The 25,743-nt window shown below is 45.1% G+C and overlaps 1 protein-coding gene across 2 annotated transcripts in view; it reads right to left on the bottom strand.

Annotated features, from left to right (window-relative positions):
- LOC139583326 (bone morphogenetic protein 7-like) overlaps nt 1–25,743 on the bottom strand; it is a 50,710-nt gene that overhangs the window by 13,360 nt on the left and 11,607 nt on the right. For both annotated transcript variants that reach the window (XM_071414285.1, XM_071414284.1), the window contains exons 2-4: nt 8,807–8,999; nt 1,353–1,501; nt 780–977 (exon numbers count right to left, since the gene is read on the bottom strand). In XM_071414285.1, coding sequence (XP_071270386.1) covers nt 780–977; nt 1,353–1,501; nt 8,807–8,999 — 540 coding nt within the window. The remainder of the gene's footprint in view (nt 1–779; nt 978–1,352; nt 1,502–8,806; nt 9,000–25,743) is intronic.

The raw sequence follows: 25,743 nt of genomic DNA, 5'->3' as shown, positions 1-25,743 counted from the left end.
TAGCTGACCCCGTGGCCCTGGCCATGAAGGCTTAATGTTAGCCCGGGCCTCATCCATCAAATTAGGGCTGGGATCCGGCAGATATTAGCCACAAAGCCCTCTGAAACCACAGCTCTTCCTGCTGTAAAATCACTGGGATCCTCCCTCACAAGGACAGCTTTATGTTCGGCAAAGGCTAACATTATGCTAACGTTATGAAACGGCCAGGGGTGAAGGCAGTATTGGTAGCTGGATTAGAGCCTAATTGAATTGACCTGTTCATAACATCAGCCGCTAAGTACGGAGGGGGGAGTGGGGCTGAGGGCAGGTACTGTAAAGTGTACTCTCGAATGATGAGAGGTCATGCATCTAGGGATAGTTTCTCTCGCTCGCTCTCTGTCTCTCTTTTTTTTCTCATTTGGAGAGCTGGCATCGATGTCCCCGTCAATGACAGCACACCTCACCACATTACACTGAAACCCGGGGTAGCGAGAGCTTCCCTGCTCGGCTTGGAGGTGTTTGGATATTGTAATGGGCTCTGTGTGATGTTGTGACGCTGTGCTCTGTGTGATGTTTTGAGGTTGTGATGTTGTGGGCTACGATGTTGTCTGTTGTAATGTTGTGGGGTGTGATTTTGTGATGTTGTTACGGTAATAAACATGAACACATCCGAAACTTTCCAATACAAAAATTCACACACCGGTACATCCTTTTCACACTACGGAGCTGTGATGAACTGGCCTGGTTACATATTCATCATAAAAGGTTTTAACTGGGTGTTGACCAGACTATGGACACACCTGCTGGGCTGGGGCCCCTGGAGCCTCCTTCCTGGGGCTGCGTAGGGCGGTTGCGGTTCTTGTTGCGGTTCTTGTTGGTGGAGCGGGCGGTGCGGATATGCACCTCACTGACTTTAAAGAAGGCCACCATGAAGGGTTGCTTCTCCAGCCCTCCGTCACGCCCCACTAGGCCCGCCTCCTTGGAGCTGATGCTCCGCCCTGTTCCACAGAAGAGAGGAGCCGTCAATCACTTGGACATACTGAATGTGCTACAGTTTACTAAACATAGCCTACAAGGGAGAGTATCATACACCCTACTGATATATTCTTGTGAAACATTTCTGCATTTGTCCTTTGATGGATGTTTAGTGTCCATTACGTATCAAATAGTTGACTTGCAGACATATCAACCTTTCCATTTCAGCATTGTGACAAGCCTAAAAAAGCCCCAGTGTTCAGTATCCACTATTGTTTTCTTTTCAAGATGAAAATTCTAAAGTTAGTTAGCATGTTTCCAAAGTTAGCTGTTAGCATGTTTGCAAAGTTAGCCGTTAGCAACATATTTCTAATGTTAGCTGTTAGCATGGTGCTCACCGCTGCTGGTCTCCACTCTGATCTGGAGGCCCAGGTTGTAGTGAGGACTCATCACCCACAAGTTACTGGTGGCCAGGATGTCAAACTCCAGCCAGCCCTCCTCGGCTGCCCACAGCCTGCGAGACTCCAGCAAGAACAGGTCCGCCTCCCTGGGGGCACAGTCACAACAAGCAGCCATGACTGAGGGCCAGCAGCTTTCCCATCTTTACAGAAGTATACATTAAACACTGGTACTCTACCATAACAGATACTGTAGTATATGTCAGTATGACTTTCATGTTTTCTTACAGCCTACATTCAGGGATTTTGGCACTATACACTATGAAGATGATCCCTCTCTAATCCCTATACTGTATGAACCTACACTGAGTGGACAAAACATTAAGAACACCAGTTTTATTTCATGACAGATTGACCAGGTGAATCCAGGTGAAAGCTATTGATGTCACTTGTTAAATCCACTTCAATCAGTGTAGATTAAGGGGAGGAGACAGGTAAAGAAAATATTTTTATGCCTTGAGACAATTGATTGCGTATGTGTGCCATTCAGTGGGTGAATGGCTAAGACAAAATATTTAAGTACCTTTGAATCAGGTATGGTATTAGGTGCCAAGTGCACCAGTTTGTGTCAAGAACTGCAACGCTTCTGGGTTCGTAACATCACCCCACCACCACTCCCCTCCCCGACCTTACCCTACCCTCCCCTCCCTATAACTGTAGCTAGGTCTCGGGTGGAAAAGACAACCACAAGCCGAGTCAGTGAGTGAGCGTGTGTGAGAGAGAAAGAAAGAGGAGAGGTTTGTCCCGTCCCCATTACTGTAATGACACAGCATGAGTCCGCTGGCCCCTCCCCGGGCCGCAGATCAAAGCCCCACAATCACCCAGGTGTTCCGGGAATGCCCCTGCAGTCATGCATCGGCAGCCCCTCATTATTTCTCGTTAATGAGAGAGTTTCTGAGGGCTTCCATATGAGGTCGTTCCCAGTGCCCCCTCCCCCCCAAGCCGTTCCTAGTGCCCCCCTCAGGTAGTTCACACATTGGGCGCAGCTTGGGTTCTGTGGGCCGGTGCTGAGTCATTCTGAATCCAGGCAGACATTTTAACACCCGTGTACCAGCAGGGGGTCCATCCGAGAGCCGTATGGGGGGCCGTGGCACTAAAGCCCTACTGTAAAGCCTCTAATTGACTGCTTAAATGAACTGGAATAACGTCATAGGTCATACGTCAACGTTTTGTGTTTTTTGTTCCAATAAATCTCCTTTGCTGGGCCTGTCGAATGAATGTAGTTAAAAATGCAGCATATCTGGCTGTTGTTTCGATGGCTTGTTCTGTTCTAACATACATTTAGCTTGAGACTGGTGACAAGACTTGGAAACAAAAGGGCCTCACAGTTCTCAAGAACACCATGTTAATTGGGTACTGAAAGATTGGATGTTTTTGAGACATGATATGGAACTACACTACCAGTCAAAAGTTTGGACACACCTACTCATTCAAGGATTTTTCTTTATTTTTACTATTTTCTACATTGTAGCATAATAGTGAAGACATCAAAACTATGAAATAACACGTATGGAATCACGTAGTAACCAAAAAAGTATTAAACAAATCAAAATATATTTTATATTTGAGATTCTTCAAAGTAGCCACCCTTTGCCTTGATGACAGCTTTGCACACTCTTGGCATTCTCTCAACCAGATTCACCTGGAATGCTTTTCCAACAATCTTGAAGGAGTTCCCACATATGCTGAGCATTGGCTGCTTTTCCTTCACTCTGCGGTCCAATTCATCCCAAACCATCTCAATTGGGTTGAGGTCAGGTGATCATGGAGACCAGGTCATCTGATGCAGCACTCCATTACTCTCCTTCTTGGTCAAATAGCCCTTACACAGCCTGGAGGTGTGTTGGGTCATTGTCCTGTTGAAAAACAAATGATAGTACCACTAAGCGCAAACCAGATGGGATGGCGTATCGCTGCAGAATGCTGTGGTAGCCATGCTGGTTAAGTGTGCCTTGAATTCAAAATAAATCACAGACAGTCTCACGAGCAAAGCACCCCCACACCATCACCACTCCTCCTCCATGCTTCAGAGTGGGAACCACACATGCGGAGATTATCCCTTCACCTACTCTGCATCTCACAAAGACAAGGCAGTTGGAACCAAAAATCTCAAATTTGGTCTCATCAGACCAAAGGACAGATTTCCACCGGTCTAATGTACATTGTTCGTGTTTCTTGGGGCAGAATGACAGATTTGTACCTTGTCAGCTCATGGATTCAATCAAGCAACCTTTCGGTTACTGGCCCAATGCTCGAACCAAATCAAATCAAATTGTTTTGGTCACATACACATGTTTAGCAGATGTTAATGTGAATGTAGCGAAATGCTTGTGCTTCTAGTTCTGACAGTGCAGTAATATCTAACAAGTAATCTAACAATTCCCCAACAACTGCCTAATACACAAAAATCTAAAAGGGGTGAATGAGAATATGTACATATAAATATATGGATGAGCAATGATGTACAGTTGCACCTCTGTTCAGCCCTGCTTGCTAGCTTTCCCTACCCTGTGTACTTATTAAAGATTGGGAGCTATAATCAAAGCAATTACAACTTCCAAGACTTGAACCACTTACAAATGAATCTGTTTGTCAGCAAATGTGTTTTGCAAGCTGCACAAGTACGTAGGATTTGCAAGCACAAAGCGATGTTCTCCGATAGCCCACAAACCAAGCTATAATTTGCCTAAAGGTAAACATCCTCCTACAATAATTGGATATATATGGTCCCTTTAATCTCCAAATATCTCGCAAATTAAAAGTCTTTGCCTGCGGGCAGCAGAGCACAAACCGCCTATTGTGAAGAGAATGTGGCAGACAAGATCCTCATGATATAGACATAGAAACGCTTTCACGAAAACAAGAATACAGCAAAAAACACGAAAACAAGAATACAGCAAAAAACTTTAAAAATAGCAATTTTATTAAAAATAGCAATTTGATATGATTTGATTTGAGATCTTACAGACTTGTAAATGACCAGAAACATATACAGCAAACGTACGAATACAAATGCACCATTTGTATTACTATGACATGAAGAAAACAGAGGCGTGGACCAAAAAGCATTGTGGGACATATTATGAGACTCTTAGTGACTTTTCCTTAAACAGTGCATCGGTGAACTCAATGCAGAATCTTACATCGTCTCCTACTGTTTTCAAAATATCAATACCATCCAGCTCTTTTATTGTCTGTTGTATCCCAAGTGGGATGTCTCTCCCAGCAGAATCAATGTAAATGCTTACCATGTTTTGGTGCTGCTCTTTTTTGGGACTCTAAAGTCAGGCTATTTTGGTAAGGCGATGTGGTCATGCCTCATTCTAGAGAAAATACATGGCAGAAAACCAGAGCTACGCTACCGTGTAATCAATGTCTGGAGAAGTACGTGTAGCTAAGACTTTCCTCTGTACACAGTATACATTATCCCTCATCTCGACAAGCTCAGGACTGACTAGGAGGACGGAGTAGCAGTATACATTATCTCTCATCTCGACAAGCTCAGGACTGACTAGGAGGACGGAGTAGCAGTATACATTATCCCTCATCTCGACAAGCTCGGGACTGACTAGGAGGACGGAGTAGCAGTATCCATTATCCCTCATCTCGACAAACTCAGGACTGACTAGGAGTACGGAGTAGCAGTATCCATTATCCCTCATCTCGACAAGCTCAGGACTGACTAGGAGGACGGAGTAGCAGTATACATTATCCCTCATCTCGACAAGCTCAGGACTGACTAGGAGGACGGAGTAGCAGTATACATTATCTCTCATCTCGACAAGCTCAGGACTGACTAGGAGGACGGAGTAGCAGTATCCATTATCCCTCATCTCGACAAGCTCAGGACTGACTAGGAGGACGGAGTAGCAGTATACATTATCCCTCATCTCGACAAGCTCAGGACTGACTAGGAGGACGGAGTAGCAGTATACATTATCTCTCATCTCGACAAGCTCAGGACTGACTAGGAGGACGGAGTAGCAGTATACATTATCTCTCATCTCGACAAGCTCAGGACTGACTAGGAGTACGGAGTAGCAGTATCCATTATCCCTCATCTCGACAAGCTCAGGACTGACTAGGAGGACGGAGTAGCAGTATACATTATCCCTCATCTCGACAAGCTCAGGACTGACTAGGAGGCCGAAGTAGCAGGAGATTGGGATGGTCTCACATCTCAGGGTTCACTTAGTCTTGTCAGGTATTGTCTAATAGTTCCTCCATATCATCCCAGTTTTAGATCACTAAGAGAAGCTGAACCATATCATCCCAGTGTTAGACAGATCACTAAGAGAAGCTGAACCATATCATCCCAGTGTTAGACAGATCACTGGGAGAAGCTGAACCATATCATCCCAGTATTAGACAGACCACTGGGAGAAGCTGAACCATATCATCCCAGTATTAGACAGATCACTGGGAGAAGCTGAACCATATCATCCCAGTGTTAACAGATCACTAAGAGAAGCTGAACCATATCATCCCAGTATTAGACAGATCACTGGGAGAAGCTGAACCATATCATCCCAGTATTAGACAGATCACTAAGAGAAGCTGAACCATATCATCCCAGTGTTAACAGATCACTAAGAGAAGCTGGACAATATCATCCCAGTATTAGACAGATCACTGGGAGAAGCTGAACCATATAATCCCAGTATTAGACAGATCACTGGGAGAAGCTGAACCATATCATCCCAGTGTTAGACAGATCACTGGAAGAAGCTGAACCATATCATCCCAGTGTTAGATCACTGGGAGAAGCTGAACCATATCATCCCAGTGTTAGACAGATCACGGCGAGAAGCTGAACCATATCATCCCAGTGTTAACAGATCACTAAGAGAAGCTGAACCATATCATCCCAGTATTAGACAGATCACTGGGAGAAGCTGAACCATATCATCCCAGTGTTAACAGATCACTAAGAGAAGCTGAACCATATCATCCCAGTATTAGACAGATCACTGGGAGAAGCTGAACCATATCATCCCAGTATTAGACAGATCACTGGGAGAAGCTGAACCATATCATCCCAGTGTTAGATCACTAGGAGATGCTGAACCATAGCATCCCAGTGTTAGATCACTAGGAGAAGCTGAACCATATCATCCCAGTGTTAGATCACTAGGAGATGCTGAACCATATCATCCCAGTATTAGACAGATCACTGGGAGAAGCTGAACCATATCATCCCAGTGTTAACAGATCACTAAGAGAAGCTGAACCATATCATCCCAGTATTAGACAGATCACTGGGAGAAGCTGAACCATATCATCCCAGTGTTAACAGATCACTAAGAGAAGCTGAACCATATCATCCCAGTATTAGACAGATCACTGGGAGAAGCTGAACCATATCATCCCAGTATTAGACAGATCACTGGGGGAAGCTGAACCATATCATCCCAGTGTTAGACAGATCACGGTGAGAAGCTGAACCATATCATCCCAGTGTTAGATCACTAGGAGATGCTGAACCATATCATCCCAGTGTTAGATCACTAGGAGAAGCTGAACCATATCATCCCAGTGTTAGATCACTAGGAGATGCTGAACCATATCATCCCAGTATTAGACAGATCACTGGGAGAAGCTGAACCATATCATCCCAGTGTTAGATCACTAGGAGATGCTGAACCATATCATCCCAGTATTAGACAGATCACTGGGAGAAGCTGAACCATATCATCCCAGTATTAGACAGATCACTGGGAGAAGCTGAACCATATCATCCCAGTGTTAGTTCACTGGGAGAATATGAACCATGTGGAAAGCTGAGAGGATTCCAGAGTTCTGTCTTTGTCCTATATATGATTCTATGGAGGATTCTGCCTCAGCGGCACTCACACATACTATACATCTATATCAATCAATCACATTTTATTTGTCACCTGCCCTGAATACAACAGGTGTAGACTTTGCCGTGAAGTGCTTACTTACGAGCCCTTTCCCAACAATGCAGAGTTAAAAAGTAAGAAAATGAGGAACAAAAAATATATAATAAAGAAAATAGTAACACAATATCTATACCTCAAATTCACAACATTACCAAATAAATGTGTGGACTCCTGCTCGTCAAACATCTCATTCCAAAATCATCATCATCATATGGTTCCCCCTTTGCTGCTGTAACAGCCTCCACTCTTCTGGGAAGGCTTTCCACTAGATGTTGGAACATTGCTCCGGGGACTTCAGCCACAAAAGCATTAGTATAGTCGGGGCACTGATTTTGGACGAATAGGCCTGGCTCGCAGTCTACGTTCCAATTCATTCCGAAAGGTGTTTGATGGGGTTGAGGTCAGGGCTCTGTGCAGGCCAGTTCTTCCACAACGATCTCGACAAACCATTGCACCATGCACAGGTGCATTGTCATGCTGAAACAGGAAAGGGCCTTCCCCAAACTGTTGCCACAAAGTTGGAAGCACAGAGTCGTCTAGAATGTCATCATATGCAGCATTAAGATTGCCCTTCACTGTAACTAAGGGGCCTAGCCCGAACCATGAAAAACAGCCCCAGACCATTATTCCTCCTCCACCAAACTTTACAGTTGGCACTATTCATTGGTGCAGGTAGCATTCTCCTGGCATCCACCAAACCCAGATTTGTCCATTGGACTGACAGATGGTCAAGGTTGATTAGTCACTCCAGAGAACACGTTTCCACTGCTCCAGAGTCCGATGGCGGCGAGCTTTACACCACTCCAGCCGACGCTTGGCATTGCACATGGTGATCTTAGGCTTGTGTGCAGCTGCTCGGCCATGGAAACCCATTTCATGAAGCTCCCGATGAACAATTATTGTGTTGACATTGCTTCCCAGAGTCAGTTTGGAACTCGGTAGTGAGTGTTGCAACCGAGGACAGACAATTTGAAAGCGCTACGCGCTTCAGCACTCGCCGGTCCCGTTCTGTGAGCTTGTGTGGCCTGCCACTTCGTGACTGAGCCGTTGTTGCTCCTAGATGTTTCCACTTCAAAATAACAGCACTTACAGTTGACATACATTTGATGAAATTACTTGTTGGAAAGGTGGCATCCTATGACGGTGCCACGTTGAAAGTCACTGAGCTCTTCAGTAAGGCCATTCTACTGCCAATGTTTGTCAATTGATATTGCATGGCTTAGTGCTCGATGTTATGCACCTGACATAGCCAAATCCACACATTTGAAGGGGTTTCTACATACTTTTGTATATATCGTGTATATACCATTACTGTGATAGCATGACTTCAACACGATAAAGCAGTACAACAAGCTAGCCCTGATATAAACTCATGTATATAGCAATAGCAAGCAGCAAGCTATTTAACTGTAAAAAAGGCCTGATGTGATTATCCTATTGTCATCAGATTGACATATAAGGACTGGACTGTGTGTGTGCAGTGTGTCTTACCTGTTGGGGTGCTCCTGCACCACTTGGTAGACGCTGAGCAGGAGGGTCTCGTTGATGACGACTTGGTTCGCACACTCCTTGTAGAGGCGTAACTCGGAGGCGGTGACGGCCTCACCCTCGGGGATCTGGGACAGGTTGAACTTGAACTCTTTGTGGTGCATTCTGTGAGGCGACAGCTCTCTGTCATACTCCACTGGAAAACACACAGGGCAGAGACATGTTAGAGCCATACATGCGTACTGTACATCAGATGACCATATGTATGTACAACATCGTTGGGTAGAACTTGCTGAGACGCGCAACAGTCAAAGCCAAGGAATTTAAATGAACAGGAGAGATACCTGACCGCAGGATGACTTTTGATGTTTCTTGTATCCCTACGCACCCATTCGTTTACAATGTACAATTAGTTTACAATGTACAATTCGTTTACATAGAGGCATAGTGTTGGGTTTCGTCCTTCAAAGTCTGCAGATGTAAACCCGTGTTACTTTTTTTTTTTTAAGTGATTTTGAGTCGTCTAGCTAATGAGGCCACACACAGGATGTGCTGTGGGATGTTAGCATGGAGCTCAGCTAGCATAACAAACAGGCTTCGACCTGAAGAGGCCACACAAGGATAGACGTTAATAGTAAAAAATAACTTCTGCCTGCTACACTGTACATGCAGTTAGTTACTTAGACGTTCTATGTATTCCTATGCAGTTAAGTGATTGATGGATATCTCATTCACAGACAACACTGAGGTTCCACCATAAAAAGAGTTTCAAAGCATCACATTTAGACTAATAGGGTTGTGGCTTACTGTTTCCTTAAATAAATCCCCTGTTATTGTCTGCAGTGAAAGCCAATGATTTCGGAGCTGTAAACTCGGTCTGTGTGTTCTAACGACCACTTCAGAGGCTACAAATTACAAAAACCAACTATTACCTCCCCACATAGCTTCCCTCTTTCAATTGCAACATGCATTGCAATAATAATGTGTTCCCCAAGGAAATGGTTCCCATTTCGCTCTGAGACGTCCCCACAATAAAGCCACTTTCCCTACAGTTCAATACAACACACAGAGAGAGGGAGAGGGAGAGAGAGAGGGAGAGAGAGAGAGGGGGAAAGAGAAAGAGAGAAAGGTTGAGGGGGAGGGAGAGAGAGAGAGAGAGAGAGAGAGAGAGAGAGAGAGAGAGAGAGAGAGAGAGAGAGAGAGAGAGAGAGAGGAAGCAATAACCAGAGTGTGCCCCCAGCTTTCCTTCCTCTAACCATGCTCAGTCACACACAAACACACACACTTTCTCTCACCACACACACTATCACCAATTCACCATCACCCTCTAGTTCCCAAGGGCTGGATTCACTGGCTGTGTGTTTTCTGCCACATCAGTACAAGGCCAGCCGGATGCCTCACAACTCAGTCTTGATGGAGTATCCTGTTCCGCTCTTCCGCTCTGAACAGATTTCCATGCAGCAATCCCGTGTGAGATTCAGACATAGAGCCCACACTTCACCTCCACCACGCCAGCCCTCCCCAACAAATCTGAGCAGTAAATTAAATGGTAGAGCAGGGATTTGGAGGGGGGGAGGGGAGGGGTTCAGTACTATAGTATAAAAATACTTCCCTGTTTGATCAATTACAATAGCTTCACTCCTAGAGACATTACATTAGTGAGTCCTCCCCCCCCCCCCGCGATCTCCATACCTCATGTCCCTCCCTGCATATGTGTTCCCAATTAGGGAGGAGATCCACTTTGGAGGGTCTCACGGGGAGTAGAGGACAGTACACTGTGGGACCCCCGTTCCCGTCTCACTAGTGAGGCACAGCTACGAAGACAAGCAGCACCCTGGAGATGGTGACACTCTTCTTTAAGTTTAGGGTTTACCAGAGATCATCCCCTTAGAGATTAACATCCCCCCCTCCATACAATCGCCTTCAGTATTTACCTGAGGTCAACCACTTACACACACGCGCACACATAAAGTACACACATACACATACACACATAAAGTACACACATACACATACACACATACAGTACACACATACACATACACAAAAATACAAGCACGCTCACACCCTCAGCACAGCGGGGCTCATCCCAGCCCTCAGCCTCGTCCCAGATCACACCATGGATGATAAAGGAGTGTGGTTCTAGATCACACCATGGATGATAAGGGAGTGTGGTTCTAGATCACACCATGGATGATAAGGGAGTGTGGTCCCAGATCACACCATGGATGATAAAGGAGTGTGGTTCTAGATCACACCATGGATGATAAAGGAGTGTGGTTCTAGATCACACCATGGATGATAAGGGAGTGTGGTTCTAGATCACACCATGGATGATAAGGGAGTGTGGTTCTAGATCACACCATGGATGATAAGGGAGTGTGGTTCTAGATCACACCATGGATGATAAGGGAGTGTGGTTCTAGATCACACCATGGATGATAAGGGAGTGCGAGGACGAGGATAAGGATGCGCCTCATTTCACCTCAGGTTCTGTCTGCAGCCAGCAGGACTGACAAGCCCAAAGCCCCACAGCAGTAGACCTCTTCCCCCACAAACACTCCTGTTCCCCCACAAACACATATGTTCCACAACTAACACATATGTTCCACAACTAACACACCTGTTCCCCCAATAACACACCTCTTCCCCCACTAACACACCAGTTCCCCAATAACACACCTCTTCCTCCACTAACACACCTTTTCCTCCACTAACACACCAGTTCCCCAATAACACACCTCTTCCTCCACTAACACACCTCTTCCCCCACTAACACACCAGTTCCCCAATAACACACCTCTTCCTCCACTAACACGCCTCTTCCTCCACTAACACACCTCTTCCTCCACTAACACACCTCTTCCTCCACTAACACACCAGTTCCCCAATAACACACCTCTTCCTCCACTAACACACCTCTTCCTCCACTAACACACCTCTTCCCCCACTAACACACCAGTTCCCCAATAACACACCTCTTCCTCCACTAACACACCTCTTCCTCCACTAACACACCTCTTCCTCCACTAACACACCTCTTCCTCCACTAGCACACCAGTTCCCCAATAACACACCTCTTCCTCCACTAACACACCTCTTCCTCCACTAACACACCTCTTCCTCCACTAACACACCTCTTCCTCCACTAACACACCTCTTCCTCCACTAACACACCTCTTCCTCCAATAACACACCTCTTCCTCCACTAACACACCTCTTCCTCCACTAACACACCTCTTCCTCCACTAACACACCTCTTCCTCCACTAACACACCTCTTCCTCCACTAACACACCTCTTCCTCCACTAACACACCTCTTCCTCCACTAACACACCTCTTCCTCCACTAACACACCTCTTCCTCCACTAACACACCTCTTCCTCCACTAACACACCCGTTCCCCACTAACACACCTCTTCCTCCACTAACACACCTCTTCCCCCACTAACACACCTCTTCCTCCACTAACACACCTCTTCCTCCACTAACACACCTCTTCCTCCACTAACACACCTCTTCCTCCAATAACACACCTCTTCCTCCACTAACACACCTCTTCCCCCACTAACACACCTCTTCCTCCACTAACACACCCGTTCCCCCACTAACACACCCATTCCCCCACTAACACACCTCTTCCTCCACTAACACACCTCTTCCTCCACTAACACACCTCTTCCTCCACTAACACACCTCTTCCTCCACTAACACACCTCTTCCCCCACTAACACACCTCTTCCTCCACTAACACACCTCTTCCCCCACTAACACACCTCTTCCCCCACTAACACACCTCTTCCCCCACTAACACACCTCTTCCTCCACTAACACACCTCTTCCTCCACTAACACACCTCTTCCTCCACTAACACACCTCTTCCTCCACTAACACACCTCTTCCTCCACTAACACACCTCTTCCTCCACTAACACACCTCTTCCCCCACTAACATACCTCTTCCTCCACTAACACACCCGTTCCTCCACTAACACACCTCTTCCTCCACTAACACACCTCTTCCTCCACTAACACACCTCTTCCTCCACTAACACACCTCTTCCTCCACTAACACACCCGTTCCCCACTAACACACCTCTTCCTCCACTAACACACCTCTTCCTCCACTAACACACCTCTTCCTCCACTAACACACCTCTTCCTCCACTAACACACCTCTTCCTCCACTAACACACCTCTTCCTCCACTAACACACCTCTTCCTCCACTAACACACCTCTTCCTCCACTAACACACCTCTTCCTCCACTAACACACCCGTTCCTCCACTAACACACCCGTTCCTCCACTAACACACCTCTTCCTCCACTAACACACCTCTTCCTCCACTAACACACCCGTTCCCCCACTAACACACCCGTTCCCCCACTAACACACCTGTTCCCCCAAGGGGCCGTGTTAGCGGGGGCCTGAGAGAGGGGTCGCGGTATTCCAAATGACTTTACAACTCCCACTTAGCACCCATGGGTTTAAGATGGAGGCTTGAAACGCAATGGTCCATCGAGCTTTTCAAGACTGAAATCAAAGAGAATTGTTCTCCAATACATGCTGTTTAGATCAGCCAGAAAACATCCGTCTTGATTTAAACTGAACTGAGATCTAGAGTGAAAATGGAAATTGGGATTAGTAGAGATTGAGATGCTTCTTCTGAGAGGTATTCCATGCTTCTTCTGAGCGTTATAAACGTCTTGCTAACAGTAGTTGGTGGAGACAGAGCAGTGTGTGTAGGGTCTGAGGGAGCTGGGAGAGTTAGGGTGGGCTGACCAGATGCAGACCTCCAGCACAGAGAGCGTGGTCACATGCTGGAGCAACACCACAGTGTGTGGTCACAAAGACAGTGCAAGTTTATGCACATACACACACACGCAGTGGAAAAGTACACAGAGCAACCCTAGAGACAGTGGGACCTGTGAAAGTATCCTGCAGACCTGATAATGGAATAGAATGTCTCGGATGATTCACCAGAAGATGGTGGGCGATACGACCAACGGAGAAAGAAATAAAAAGGGACACGGAAATAGAGGAGAGAAGAAGAAGAAGAAAGGGATGTTGGAAAGCTCTAATTGGTGCCTGTTTTCACGTTTCCACCTGCGCAACTTGTGGCTTTAGGGTCCCGCTGCTTTTGTCATCAGCCCCCACACAGTCTGGATGCTCTCCAGCCTCGGCACAGATACTAGTGTGACATGACACAGAGGAAACTAAATGGGATACGCAACTCCAGGAGAGGGAGAGAGACAGAGAGAGAGAGACAGAGAGAAAGAGAGACAGAGAGAGAGAAAGAGAGAGAGAGAGAGAGAGGATACAATGAGAAAATAAACCAAAATGAGAAAGATTCACTTAAATTAATTGAGGTCGTGTTGACCTGTTTGTCACAGACTGAGTGAATTCAGGAAAAGTCTGGTACACAGAATAGAAGGTTAAGGAATGACAGAAAAGACAAGACAGAAGAAGGTAGAAAAGAGAGGGAGGGAGCTGAGAGCACAGAGGAGAGAGTGTCTGAAGTGTTAAGAAGGACCGTGCTGACGCTGAGGGAAAGAGAGATGGAGAGGTGGGTGGATGGTCAGGCGGCTCTGTGGTCAGTGGTCAACGGCGTCTCTCACTCTGTGTTTTCCATCCAGTCCCCTGTAAGGAGCCCCCTTCCGTTTAATCCCTCAGCATCCAGTCTTATCCCTCCCCGCCCGCAACCGCAAAGAAAAACAAGGTCTGTCTCCCCCACAGCACTGCTCCTCAGGCCAGCTAGTAGCTACACACCACGACCCCCTCCCAAACCAAAGAGGCACTGTAGCAAAGTGTGGTGGTTAACACTCAGTGGATAGCAGGTCTCTAAAAGCTGCATTGGGGAGGTCTGTGTGTCAATGTCAGTGTGTTTCAGCTGCGTCATGGTTTGACAACATGAGGTTTAAGGGGAGAGCTAGCCCAGTAGTGTTCAGTCAGGGTTGCCCAAGTCGGCAGGGGAGAAGACCGATTATTTATGTTAATAATTCCTCACAGTAAGAAGGTTTTACTTGGGGCACCCCACCACTCTGATAAAGATGTTTGGATCCATGGATATTGTTGTTTTAAAACCCTGTTTCTGATTATAGCTGGAAACTATATTGCCTAACTCTTACGCTATTCCATTTAAGTAGAATGTTCATTACAAATCCATGACTGGAAGTGCAGAGAAGTCTGTTATATTACAGCTGTAATTCTCAAAGTTGTAAATAAAAACTTTTATTTTTTTAACCTTTATTTAACTAGGCAAGTCAGTTAAGAACACATTCTTATTTTCAATGACAGCCTAGGAACAGTGGGTTAACTGCCTTGTTCAGGGGCAGAATGACAGATTTTTACCTTGTCAGCTCGGAGGATTCAATCTTGCAACCTTTCAGTTACTAGTCCAACGCTCTAACCACTAGGCTACCTGCCGCCCTTTTGACCTGAGGCATATAACATGCATTATTGTTAGCCACAATAGAAAACAACCAAACCCAAAAGAAGAGCTCGGGGTTAGACCCGAACCAACAATTCAGACTGTAAATGTACTCAACAATCCGCTTTGTCGTTAAGTCTTTCTAATTTGCTGTTGATTCAGGAATGAGCTGCCATACCCACAATGCATAGTTGTGAACTAAAGCGAGAGATAAAAGCCACTTTACAGTTTGCACAAGCTCTTCAATAAAATCTTTGCACCCCATCAAACAGTCAGACCAGACATGAAGAACATATTATTTTCGAAAAGCGTCGCCGATGGTGAAACCGATAAAAATGCAACACGGCCCAAGGCATGTGAAGAATTCATATCATGTTTATGTAATTATACTATGATTATCTCTGACTTCCCTCTCAGATTTGATGGCTTCTGATGGCTTCACACATCCCAATGCCAGTGTTCATGATTAAAGGTTTGTTCCTTGGGAAACTTTTGGGAGTTCACACGGGGGGGCTGAATATTCAAGAGCACTGCACATTATGAACCGAAGTCAAACAAAAAATACATTTCTCAAAGTAAAAAACTGTAAAAACTTAAAAGGTACACTATGCAGAAATCTCAATTTTCTGGTTGCAAAAATGTCCGTTTATGTGACAAGCAAAGTGTAGTGTAGAGAATAATTATAGCATCTAAACCGCTGTGAAATATATTTTCCATTACCAAAAAATATATCATTTTCAGCTGTTTGAAGCTGGTGTACAAAACCCAAAGTAAAAGACGTAAAAACAAAACTTAAGAACGGGAAGCATAGAAATAGCACACATAGAACAGATCTACCGCTTCTTAGACTTGCTTTCAAAGGGAATGACAGATTTATAACTCACATCTCTATGTGAATTTGGCGGGTCGCCCAAACACTTACATATTTCAGTTCCTGGGCTTCCATTCAACTTCATACTCTATTTGTTGGCATTAGGAGTCCATGCAAAAACTCATCCCTTTGAAAAACATGCTTTTACTTATAAAAGTTTAGACTTTTCGCAGTCCCACATCTCTGCGGCGGAGGTGGTGGTCGTATCCATCTGCCTGAGGGGCTGCCATGCTCCACTTCCCCAAAGGGCCTGTCTCCACGTCCTGCTGGCCTGAAAGGCTTTGTGGTAATGCAGCTAGATGAGGTCTGGTTGTGGGGGTGGGAGTGGGGGTTTAGGGGTCCCTGGACACTCTTCCCGGGCTCTGATCCTCTACTTTGACCCGGAGCCTGCATCAAAGCATGCCCATCAGGAGACACCGGTCCAGGCATGGGTCACTGGCGGGACCGGGGGTTTACGATGGAGATGTACCCCCGTGCACACACACAAATGCACACACTCACATAGTCACAGCCCCCACAGAGCTCAACCCCCACACAGCTCAGCCCTCACACAGCTCAGCCCCCACACAGCTCAGCCACCACACAGCTCAGCCACCACACAGCTCAGCCCCCACACAGCTCAGCCCGCAAAAAGCTCAGCCCGCACACAGCTCAGCCCCCACACAGCTCAGCCACCACACAGCTCAGCCCCCACACAGCTCAGCCCTCACACAGCTCAGCCCCCACACAGCTCAGCCACCACACAGCTCAGCCCCCACACAGCTCAGCCCCCACACAGCTCAGCCCTCACACAGCTCAGCCCCCACACAGCTCAGCCCCCACACAGCTCAGCCACCACACAGCTCAGCCACCACACAGCTCAGCCCTCACACAGCTCAACCACCACACAGCTCAGCCCCCACACAGCTCAGCCCTCACACAGTCAAAGGCCCTACACAGTTCAGCACCGGTCAGAGCACAAAAAAATTGAAAATGAATGGGCAGTCCAACCCACCATGATGAGGATATGATGCAGGAGACAATCCCTGGCAAAGACTGTCATAGACCATGAGCAGTTGAAGAAGAGTCTTCAAGCTGAAACTGGCCAACCGTTGGCCCATTAGCCTTCCAGGTTACATAATGACATCACTCAGGAACAATTCCACACTAGAACATTAGAATCCTATTTTGACTGTAATCATAATCCTTTAAAAAGAAATCAGGAGTCTGATACAAACCCCTGACAGGAAGCTGTCTGGACGCATTTCTCCACCGCCCAGTCTGTCAGCGCTGCATTCCACACGAATGCCCAGAAAACATATCTAATCTGGTCACACTTTTCAGGTTTTATAGTCCCAGGGCACTCAGAAGGTATAGGTAATTTGTGATAATTACAGCTCTGTTGGGACTCTGCTAAAAGATGACTGCCTGTCCATGCATGGCCTTGGATGTAACCAACAGAGACTATCAGGAGCCCCAATCGGCGGACGACTGAATGGTAGCAGTCATCCCCCTCATACCTGTGTGTCATTGGGAGATTTCATTCTTCCACAGCTCTCAGGACAGAACTATACTTCTGAGAGGAATTTATTCTGTGTGTATTTAGTATTTTATTAGGACAGTCTTAGTTATCTTAAAATAAATAATAATGTATAACCAGATGTTTTATTACCAGATCCAGTTTAGATCTAGAGTTTAAGAGATATTAATACTCTGCTCTTAGTCTTAGATATATTCAGGACCAGTTTGTTGCTGGCCACTCATTCTGAAATGAACTGCAACTCTGTGTTTAGAGTAACAGGGATTTCACTAGCTGTGGCCGCTGATGTGTATAGGGTTGAATCATCAGCATACATGGACACACAGGCTTAGTTTTTCAAGAAGGACAATCATCTCTGCATCACTCCACCGATCAGGCATTATGGTAGAGTGGCCAGACGGAAGCCACTACTCAGTAAATGGCACATGACATCCCGCTTGGAGTTTGTCAAAAGGCACCTAAAGACTTCCCCAACCATGATAAACAAGATTCTCTGGTCTGATGAAACCAAGATTAAACTCTTTGGCCTAAATACCGAGCATCACGTCTGGAGGAAACCTGGCACCATCCCTATGGTGAAGGATGGTGGGGGCAGCATCATGCTGTGGGGATGTTTTTCAGGGGCAGGGACTGGAAGACTAGTCAGGATTGAGGGAAAGATAAACGGAGCAAAGTGCAGAGAGATCCTTGATGAAAACCTGCTCCAGAGCGCTCATGATCTCAGACTGGGGGCGAAGGTTCACCTTCCAACAGGACAACGACCCTAAGCACACAGTCAAGACAACGCATGAGTGGCTTCAGGACAAGTCTCGGAATGTCCTTGAGAGGCCCAGCCAGAGCCCGGACTTGAACCTGATCGAACGTCTCTGGAGAGACCTGAAAATAGCTGTGCAGCAATGCTCCCCATCCAACCTGACAGAGCTTCAGAGGATCTGCAGAGAAGAATGGGAGAAACTCCCCAAATACATGTGTGCCAAGCTTGTAGCGTCATACCCAAGAAGACTGCTTCAACAAGGTGCTTCAACAAAGTACTGAGTAAAGGGTCTGAATACTTACGTAAATGCGATATTTCAGTTTTTATTTTTTGCTTTGTCATTATGAGGTATTGTGAGGGGGGAAAAAACTATTTAATCCACTTTGGATTAATACTTTCCGAATGCTCTGTACCATTTGGTCTACGATGGCAGAGGGCGTAAAGCCATAACACATGTTTTTCCGCTAACAGATTATGGTCAATAATGACTAAGGCTGCACTGAAACCTAACAGTACACAGCTCCAACCATCTTCTTATTATCAATTTCTTTCAGCCAATCATCAGTCATTTCTGTCAGTGCAGTACATGTAGAATGTTCTTCTCTATAGACATGCTGAAAGTCTGTTGTGAATTTGTTCATAATGAAATAACATTGTATTTGGTCAAACACAATTCTTTCCAAAAGTTTGCTAAGAGACTTATTGATCTGCTGTTAGAACCAGAAAAGGGCGCTTTACCATTCTGGGGTAGCAGAATGACTTTAGCTTCCCTTCAGGTCTGAGGGGGGGGGGGGGAAATGATCCGAACTCAGATTAAAGATGTGAGAAATAGGAGCAGCAAAATATTCTGCTACTATCCTCAGTTGTCAATACCAGGTGGTTCGTCATTATGGACGGCCAGCAACAATTTTTTTCAACTCTTCCACGCTAACTTTATGCCATTTTAATTTCATTAGCTTTTCTTTCAGAATTCGGTATGTTAAGCATGAATATAATGGTTCACAGTTTGTTCTTGCCATTTCATGCCTGAGTTTGCCCACTTTGAAAATGAAGTATAATTGGCCACATCAAAGGGTTTTGTGATGAATGAGTCATCTGATTCAATACAAGACAGTGTTGAACTAGTCTTTCTGCCCTAAATTTCATTTAAAGTTCTCCAAAGCTTTTTTTTTAAATCTTAGTTTCATAATACAGTTTCTTCTTATTTTTGTTCAGTTGCAAATGTCTCAATTTGCAGTATGTCAGCCAATCAGATGTGCTGCCAGACTTATTAGCCACTCCTTCTGCCCCATCTTTCAACCATACAGTTTTTCAGTTCCTCATCAATCCACGGCGCCTTAGCAGTTCTAACAGTCACTTTATCAATAACTAAAAAGGAGCAATTTCATAAATGCTTGAAGTGCAATGTCTGGATGCTCCTCCCCATTACACATATTAAACCAATCAATCTTCTTTACATATTCATCATAGGAATCACTACAAACCTTTTTGTATGATCTCTTATACATTATTTTAAGTCGTACCTTTGGAACTTTGGCTTTTCTGGATACAGCTTTTATATTGTGGTCACTACATCGAATGGGTGGATACAGCTTTAGAATAAAGTTCTGCAGAATTGGTAAAAATATAATCAATACATGTGGATGATATAGTTCCTGGACTGTTTGTAAACACCCTGGCAGGTTGATTAATGAACCAGATTACAGGCGTTGGTTGCAGTAAGCAGCTTCCTCCTGAGCGGACCACTCTATGAAAACCAGTCAATGTTTAGGTCGCCCAGAAAATAGACCTCTCTGTTAATATCAAACACATTATCAAGCATTTCACACATATTATCCAAAAACGGACTGTTAGCACTTGGTGGCCGCTAGCAGCACCCCAAAAGAAGAGGCTTTACATGTGGCAGGTGAACCTGCAACCAAAACACTTCAACAACCTTTGGCATGGGATCCTCTCCTACACAGGAATTTGGCTCTGGACATATACAGCAACAACTCCCCCATATTTTTCCCTGTTTTTCCTGAAAAACTCCCCAGTCCTTAATAATTACATGCATACCCCTAACATGATAAGCCACCACTAAGCTTGAAAATATGGAGAGTGGTACTCAGTAACAAAAAGTTAATTGCTCTGCCAATTTTTTAAAGTACTACTTCAGTGCCTTATTGCAAACAGGATGCATGTTTTGGAATATTTCTATTCCGTCCAGGCTTCCTTTTTCCCCTCTGTCTGTATCTGTGTAGTGACTGGGTGTATTGATACACCATTCAAAGTGTAATTAATAACTTCACGATGCTCAATGTCTGCTTTTTTAAATTTTTTAACCATCTACCAATAGGTACCCTTCTGGCATTGGAAAACCTCCCTGGTCTTTGTGGTTGAATCTGTGTTTGAAATTCGCTGCTTGACTGAGGGACCTTACAGATAATTGTATGTGTGGGGTACAGAGATGAGGTAGTCATTCAAAAATCATGTTAAACACTATTATTGCACACAGAGTGAAACTTACTGTGACTTGTTACGTACATTTTTACTCCTGAACTTATTTAGGCTTGCCTTAACAAAGGGATTGAAGACTTATTGACTCAAAACATTTCAGCATTTCATTTTTTATTAATTTGTAAAAATTCTGAAAAACATAATTTCCCTTTCACATTATGGGGTATTGTATGTAGGCCAGTGACAGAAAAAAATCTAAATGTAATCAATTTAAAATTCAGTCTGTCAATTCTTTCTGAAGACACTGTATGTAAATGAGTCTCATTGGTGTCTAATATATGAATGTTATCTGAGGTTAGCTAGTTATTGATTTCATGCACCTTATTTCTTAGGCTGCATATCTTATATGGGCTATTTTTAGCCCTTTCCTGGGTAGTTTATTAGACATAATATGGGAAACCACAAACAAAGCAAGCCATCAATCAGGGTGCGGGGCTTAGACTATGAACCCGTCGGATTGGGTCTCTTACCCCTTTCAGGCTTGTGGGTGGGAGGGTGGACAATGAGCCTGTCGTAGCAGATGTACTGTAAGCAAGTCCCCTCGCTCTCTGGTTTCTGTCATGGCTGGGATCAGGTCCCTAGCCCCTGGTGCACCGTTTTCAGAGTAGTTCTCCTTGAGGAAGGTGTTGGTTCCTCTCAAGTTCTTGGCTCTCTCCATGTCCTTCTACCTCAGGAACTTTACCACTATCGACCTGGGTCTCTCACCTGGGCCAGAAATATGTTTTCCAATCCTGTGGGCGCACAGAGCAGGCTCACCTCAATCTTCTTAGGATCTATCTGATCATTTGTATCACTTTCTCTTCAGACTCGATCCAGGTCTCATGTGGAGATTGTGAATCGATCCACAACAATGTTACATGCCATGATTGTCCTTCTAGGTAATCCTGGTTCCTTGTCATTAATATTGATTCACAGACAGTGTTGATGTCTTTCCTCATAAACTAACAGTTATTTGCCATACTGCTGCAGTCCTTTTCAACTCATCAAGCTCTCCCTGGGAGAAATTAAGACTGGTTTTCTGGTCCTGTACCTCTCTGGTCAGATCGTCCATTCTTTTGGTTGTTGAATCTACCAGTACTTAGACAAAGCAATTTTCCTGATGTAGAATATGTTTTGGTCGGTCTAAAAGTTATTTCACCTGCGCAAGCGTGACACTGTCCTTTGTTTGGCGTGGTAGTAGTGTAGTTTAAGATTGGTGTAGCAAGTAGTTCCAGCCCGGTCAGGGAACAATTCACAACCATTATTTCGGTCTTTCTCTCCAAACGCCTAATTATCCACTCCTTGTCACCATTCATCTGTTATAAATTGCAATGTAACAATGTAACTAAGTAACAATGTAACAATGTAACAAAGTAACAATGTAGCAAAGTAACAATGTAGCAAAGTAACAATGTAGCAAAGTAACAATGTAACAAAGTAACAATGTAACAAAGTAACAAAGTAACAATGTAACAAAGTAACAATGTAACAAAGTAACAATGTAACAAAGTAACAATGTAACAAAGTAACAAAGTAACAAAGTAACAATGTAACAATGTAACAATGTAACAATGTAACAAAGTAACAATGTAACAATGTAACAAAGTAACAAAGTAACAATGTAACAAAGTAACAATGTAACAAAGTAACAATGTAACAAAGTAACAATGTAACAAGTAAGAAGTGTGTAAAGTGTGTCTGTTCTTTGTCAGTTTCTCTGAGTTAGCAGAGTGTGTGTGTGTGTGTGTGTGTGTGTGTGTGTGTGTGTGTGTGTGTGTGTGTGTGTGTGTGTGTGTGTGTGTGTGTGTGTGTGTGTGTGTGTGTGTGTGTGTGTGTGTGTGTGTGTGTGCGCACGCTTAAGGCCTCAGGTGTTCACAGAGCAGGCTCATTAACATTAATAGTCAGTAGCGACTTCTTCAACAGCCCTTGTGAGAGCAGCCATTCTCATTCGCTACCCAATGTAAGCCAATAGCCTGTCAACAAATAGGGTAATATCTTTTGAGAAGAAATATCATACAAATCCTGGAAATGGGCTGGAAAATAAACACTCAAATTCTTTCCCACTTTTTGAAATGGAGAATTGAAATAAAAACAGCTAAAACACAGCTGATACAACAATCTTCGTGGAACAGACTAATGGTGGTCTACTCTGCAGTGGCAGTCTCACAGAACGGGATCTTCTCAAACAATCCTGTAATGTCTCTCCTCCCTGACATCCCAATCCTGAGATGTCTCTCCTCCCTGACATCCCAATCCTGTGATGTCTCTCCTCCCTGACATCCCAATCCTGAGATGTCTCTCCTCCCTGACATCCCAATCCTGTGATGTCTCTCCTCCCTGACATCCCAATCCTGAGATGTCTCTCCTCCCTGACATCCCAATCCTGAGATGTCTCTCCTCCCTGACATCCCAATCCTGTGATGTCTCTCCTCCCTGACATCCCAATCCTGAGATGTCTCTCCTCCCTGACATCCCAATCCTGTGATGTCTCTCCTCCCTGACATCCCAATCCTGAGATGTCTCTCCTCCCTGACATCCCAATCCTGAGATGTCTCTCCTCCCTGACATCCCAATCCTGAGATGTCTCTCCTCCCTGACATCCCAATCCTGTGATGTCTCTCCTCCCTGACAGCCCAGGACAGCGGTCGCTTGGGGGGGGGGGGGGGGGCGTTAGATGCTTTCACTCACACACAATGAAATAAACCCAGCTAAACATTGTTAAACAAAGTAAGACTGATATCAGGTTCTTGGCTGGTGTTTGTCCATAAAGCACGCAAGAGACAATACTGAGATCAGCATCATTATTACCTCACATACTGCTAAACACTTAGACATATTCAAGGCATTCATACTGTACACATAGAAGTGTTCACATGGCTCTTATCCTGACCTCAAAGTTCTCTGTCTCTTGCCTGACGACTCGTCCTGAATTTAATTCCCGCTGCTCAATCAATCGCTCCATACATTCAGTCTGAAACTGCTGTCCATCAATGTCTGTCTTTAAGGAAGAATCAATGGCCATCCGATTGGGAGCTCTTTAAAAAGCCTCTGATCTAATTCCTTCCACTATTGTAGGATTCTCCGTCCTTGATGTTTTGGTCAATTTCCTCTGAGATTTATAGGCTACAGACAACGAAAGCTACTGCTTTCCTATGGGCCAAACTACTGACCCTCTATAAAAAATGGCTCCCTTGCTACTTCTCAGTTTGGCTTCCATTAGTACAAACTAAATATAAACAGAGATGTACTGCGTTGTTTTCTGATGCACTTTCTTTTCTTCTCTCCCCCAAATCTGTACGTTTCTAATTTCCGCCATCTTTTTTTTTAATACTCTGACAAGTCTGTGATGATTTTTGTCAAGGTTCCCTGTTATTGGCCTTTCAGGATTTGAGGAATTCCATTTTTGAGGGCTGGTTGCTAGTGTGTGTGTGTGTGTGTGTGTGTGTGTGTGTGTGTGTGTGTGTGTGTGTGTGTGTGTGTGTGTGTGTGTGTGTGTGTGTGTGTGTGTGTGTGTGTGTGTGTGTGTGTGTGTGTGTGTGTGTGTGTGTGTGTGTGTGTGTGTGTGTGTGTGTGTGTGTGTGTGTCTGTGTGTGTCTGTGTGTGTGTGTGTGTGTGTGTGCGCACTGTGTGTGAGGTGGCAGCGGGACCGAGTGGGGAGACCTGCTATAGTGATCTGGTGTCTGCTGTAGCAGGTGTGTGTCTGAGCGCTCGGCTGGCCCCTACCTTCTCAGATTTAGAGGAGGAAGCCTGTGACAGACGGACGAGATGGATTTCTCCTGAGGGATCCGATTAAAAAGGAAACGCAGCTGTTTCCAAAGGAGAAGTCAAAATATTGGTGGCTTGCATTCCACAGCCACAAGTTAGAGGGCCAGAGTATCTCTCTCTATGCCTCACTCTCTCTATCCCTCCTATCCCTCTTTACCTCACTGGTATGAGGGTTGAGGCTCAATGCTATTCCCATTGGAAACTCTGAGTAGACCACAATACCGTTCATTGGCTCAAAACAAGAGCACATGATCCACTGATAAATCAGAGCAGCTCTAGTGTTCCCGTGTTGACTTGTATGTAAGCCCGTCTTTTGATATGCAATTTAAACACAGCAACGTGGTGAGGGCCGGAGATCGGTACTAGGGACTGAACAGGAACTAGGATAAGTTCTACAATAAGTACCTACACTGGTCTGTCAGTAAAACTGTCAGCACGGTAGTCAACATACAACATGTCAACATTACATGAATATATTCCATGGAGTTCTCAAGCAATTCACCAGGGATCTGGACATGTTATACCAAATGACAGTTTTGGAGCCGTTTAAAAAGGCTCTTTGGCTCCACACTCCTGCCTCATACTCAACAGAGTGAAACATGACATAGACATAACCATGGAGACCGACCACGACGGGAGGGGGGGGGGGGGATTCCTTTCCCTGCTTTGATACCGGCCATATGATTTAAAAACACACTCTGAACTGGACGGTCCCCACGAAAAACACTTAAGTGCGCCCATAAATCAAGAGTTCCAACTTCCAACCCACCAGACGTGACAGGTCAGACAGAGACGGGACAGCAGAGAAGCTCAGCTCACACGTTGTTCTATTCTACTCATTAGCAGCCAGTGTTTAGAACACATTCCTTCCTAGGCCACAGGACCGGCGTGTGAACAGTGAACAATAAGGGTTGTTTTGGGTCTGACGGCAGGTAAACAGTCTGGAAGCAGCCTAGACAGTGAATTGATTAGTGGAAAGTGCCAGTGGGAGTGGGAGTATGATCTCCGTCTCTCTCCTCAGCACAAAGAGCTCCCATCTCGCTTTGTTTTCATGCCCGTATCGTGTTTGGAAAGTCAGCCCCTCCGCTTGCCTGGCCCTCATAAATTAGAAGGGAAAAAATGA

This window comes from Salvelinus alpinus, chromosome 8 (genome assembly GCF_045679555.1).
Source record: "Salvelinus alpinus chromosome 8, SLU_Salpinus.1, whole genome shotgun sequence".
NCBI lineage: Eukaryota > Metazoa > Chordata > Actinopteri > Salmoniformes > Salmonidae > Salvelinus > Salvelinus alpinus.
The sequence above is the reverse complement of the archived record's forward strand: the minus strand, read 5'-3'. Positions and strand labels throughout refer to the sequence as shown.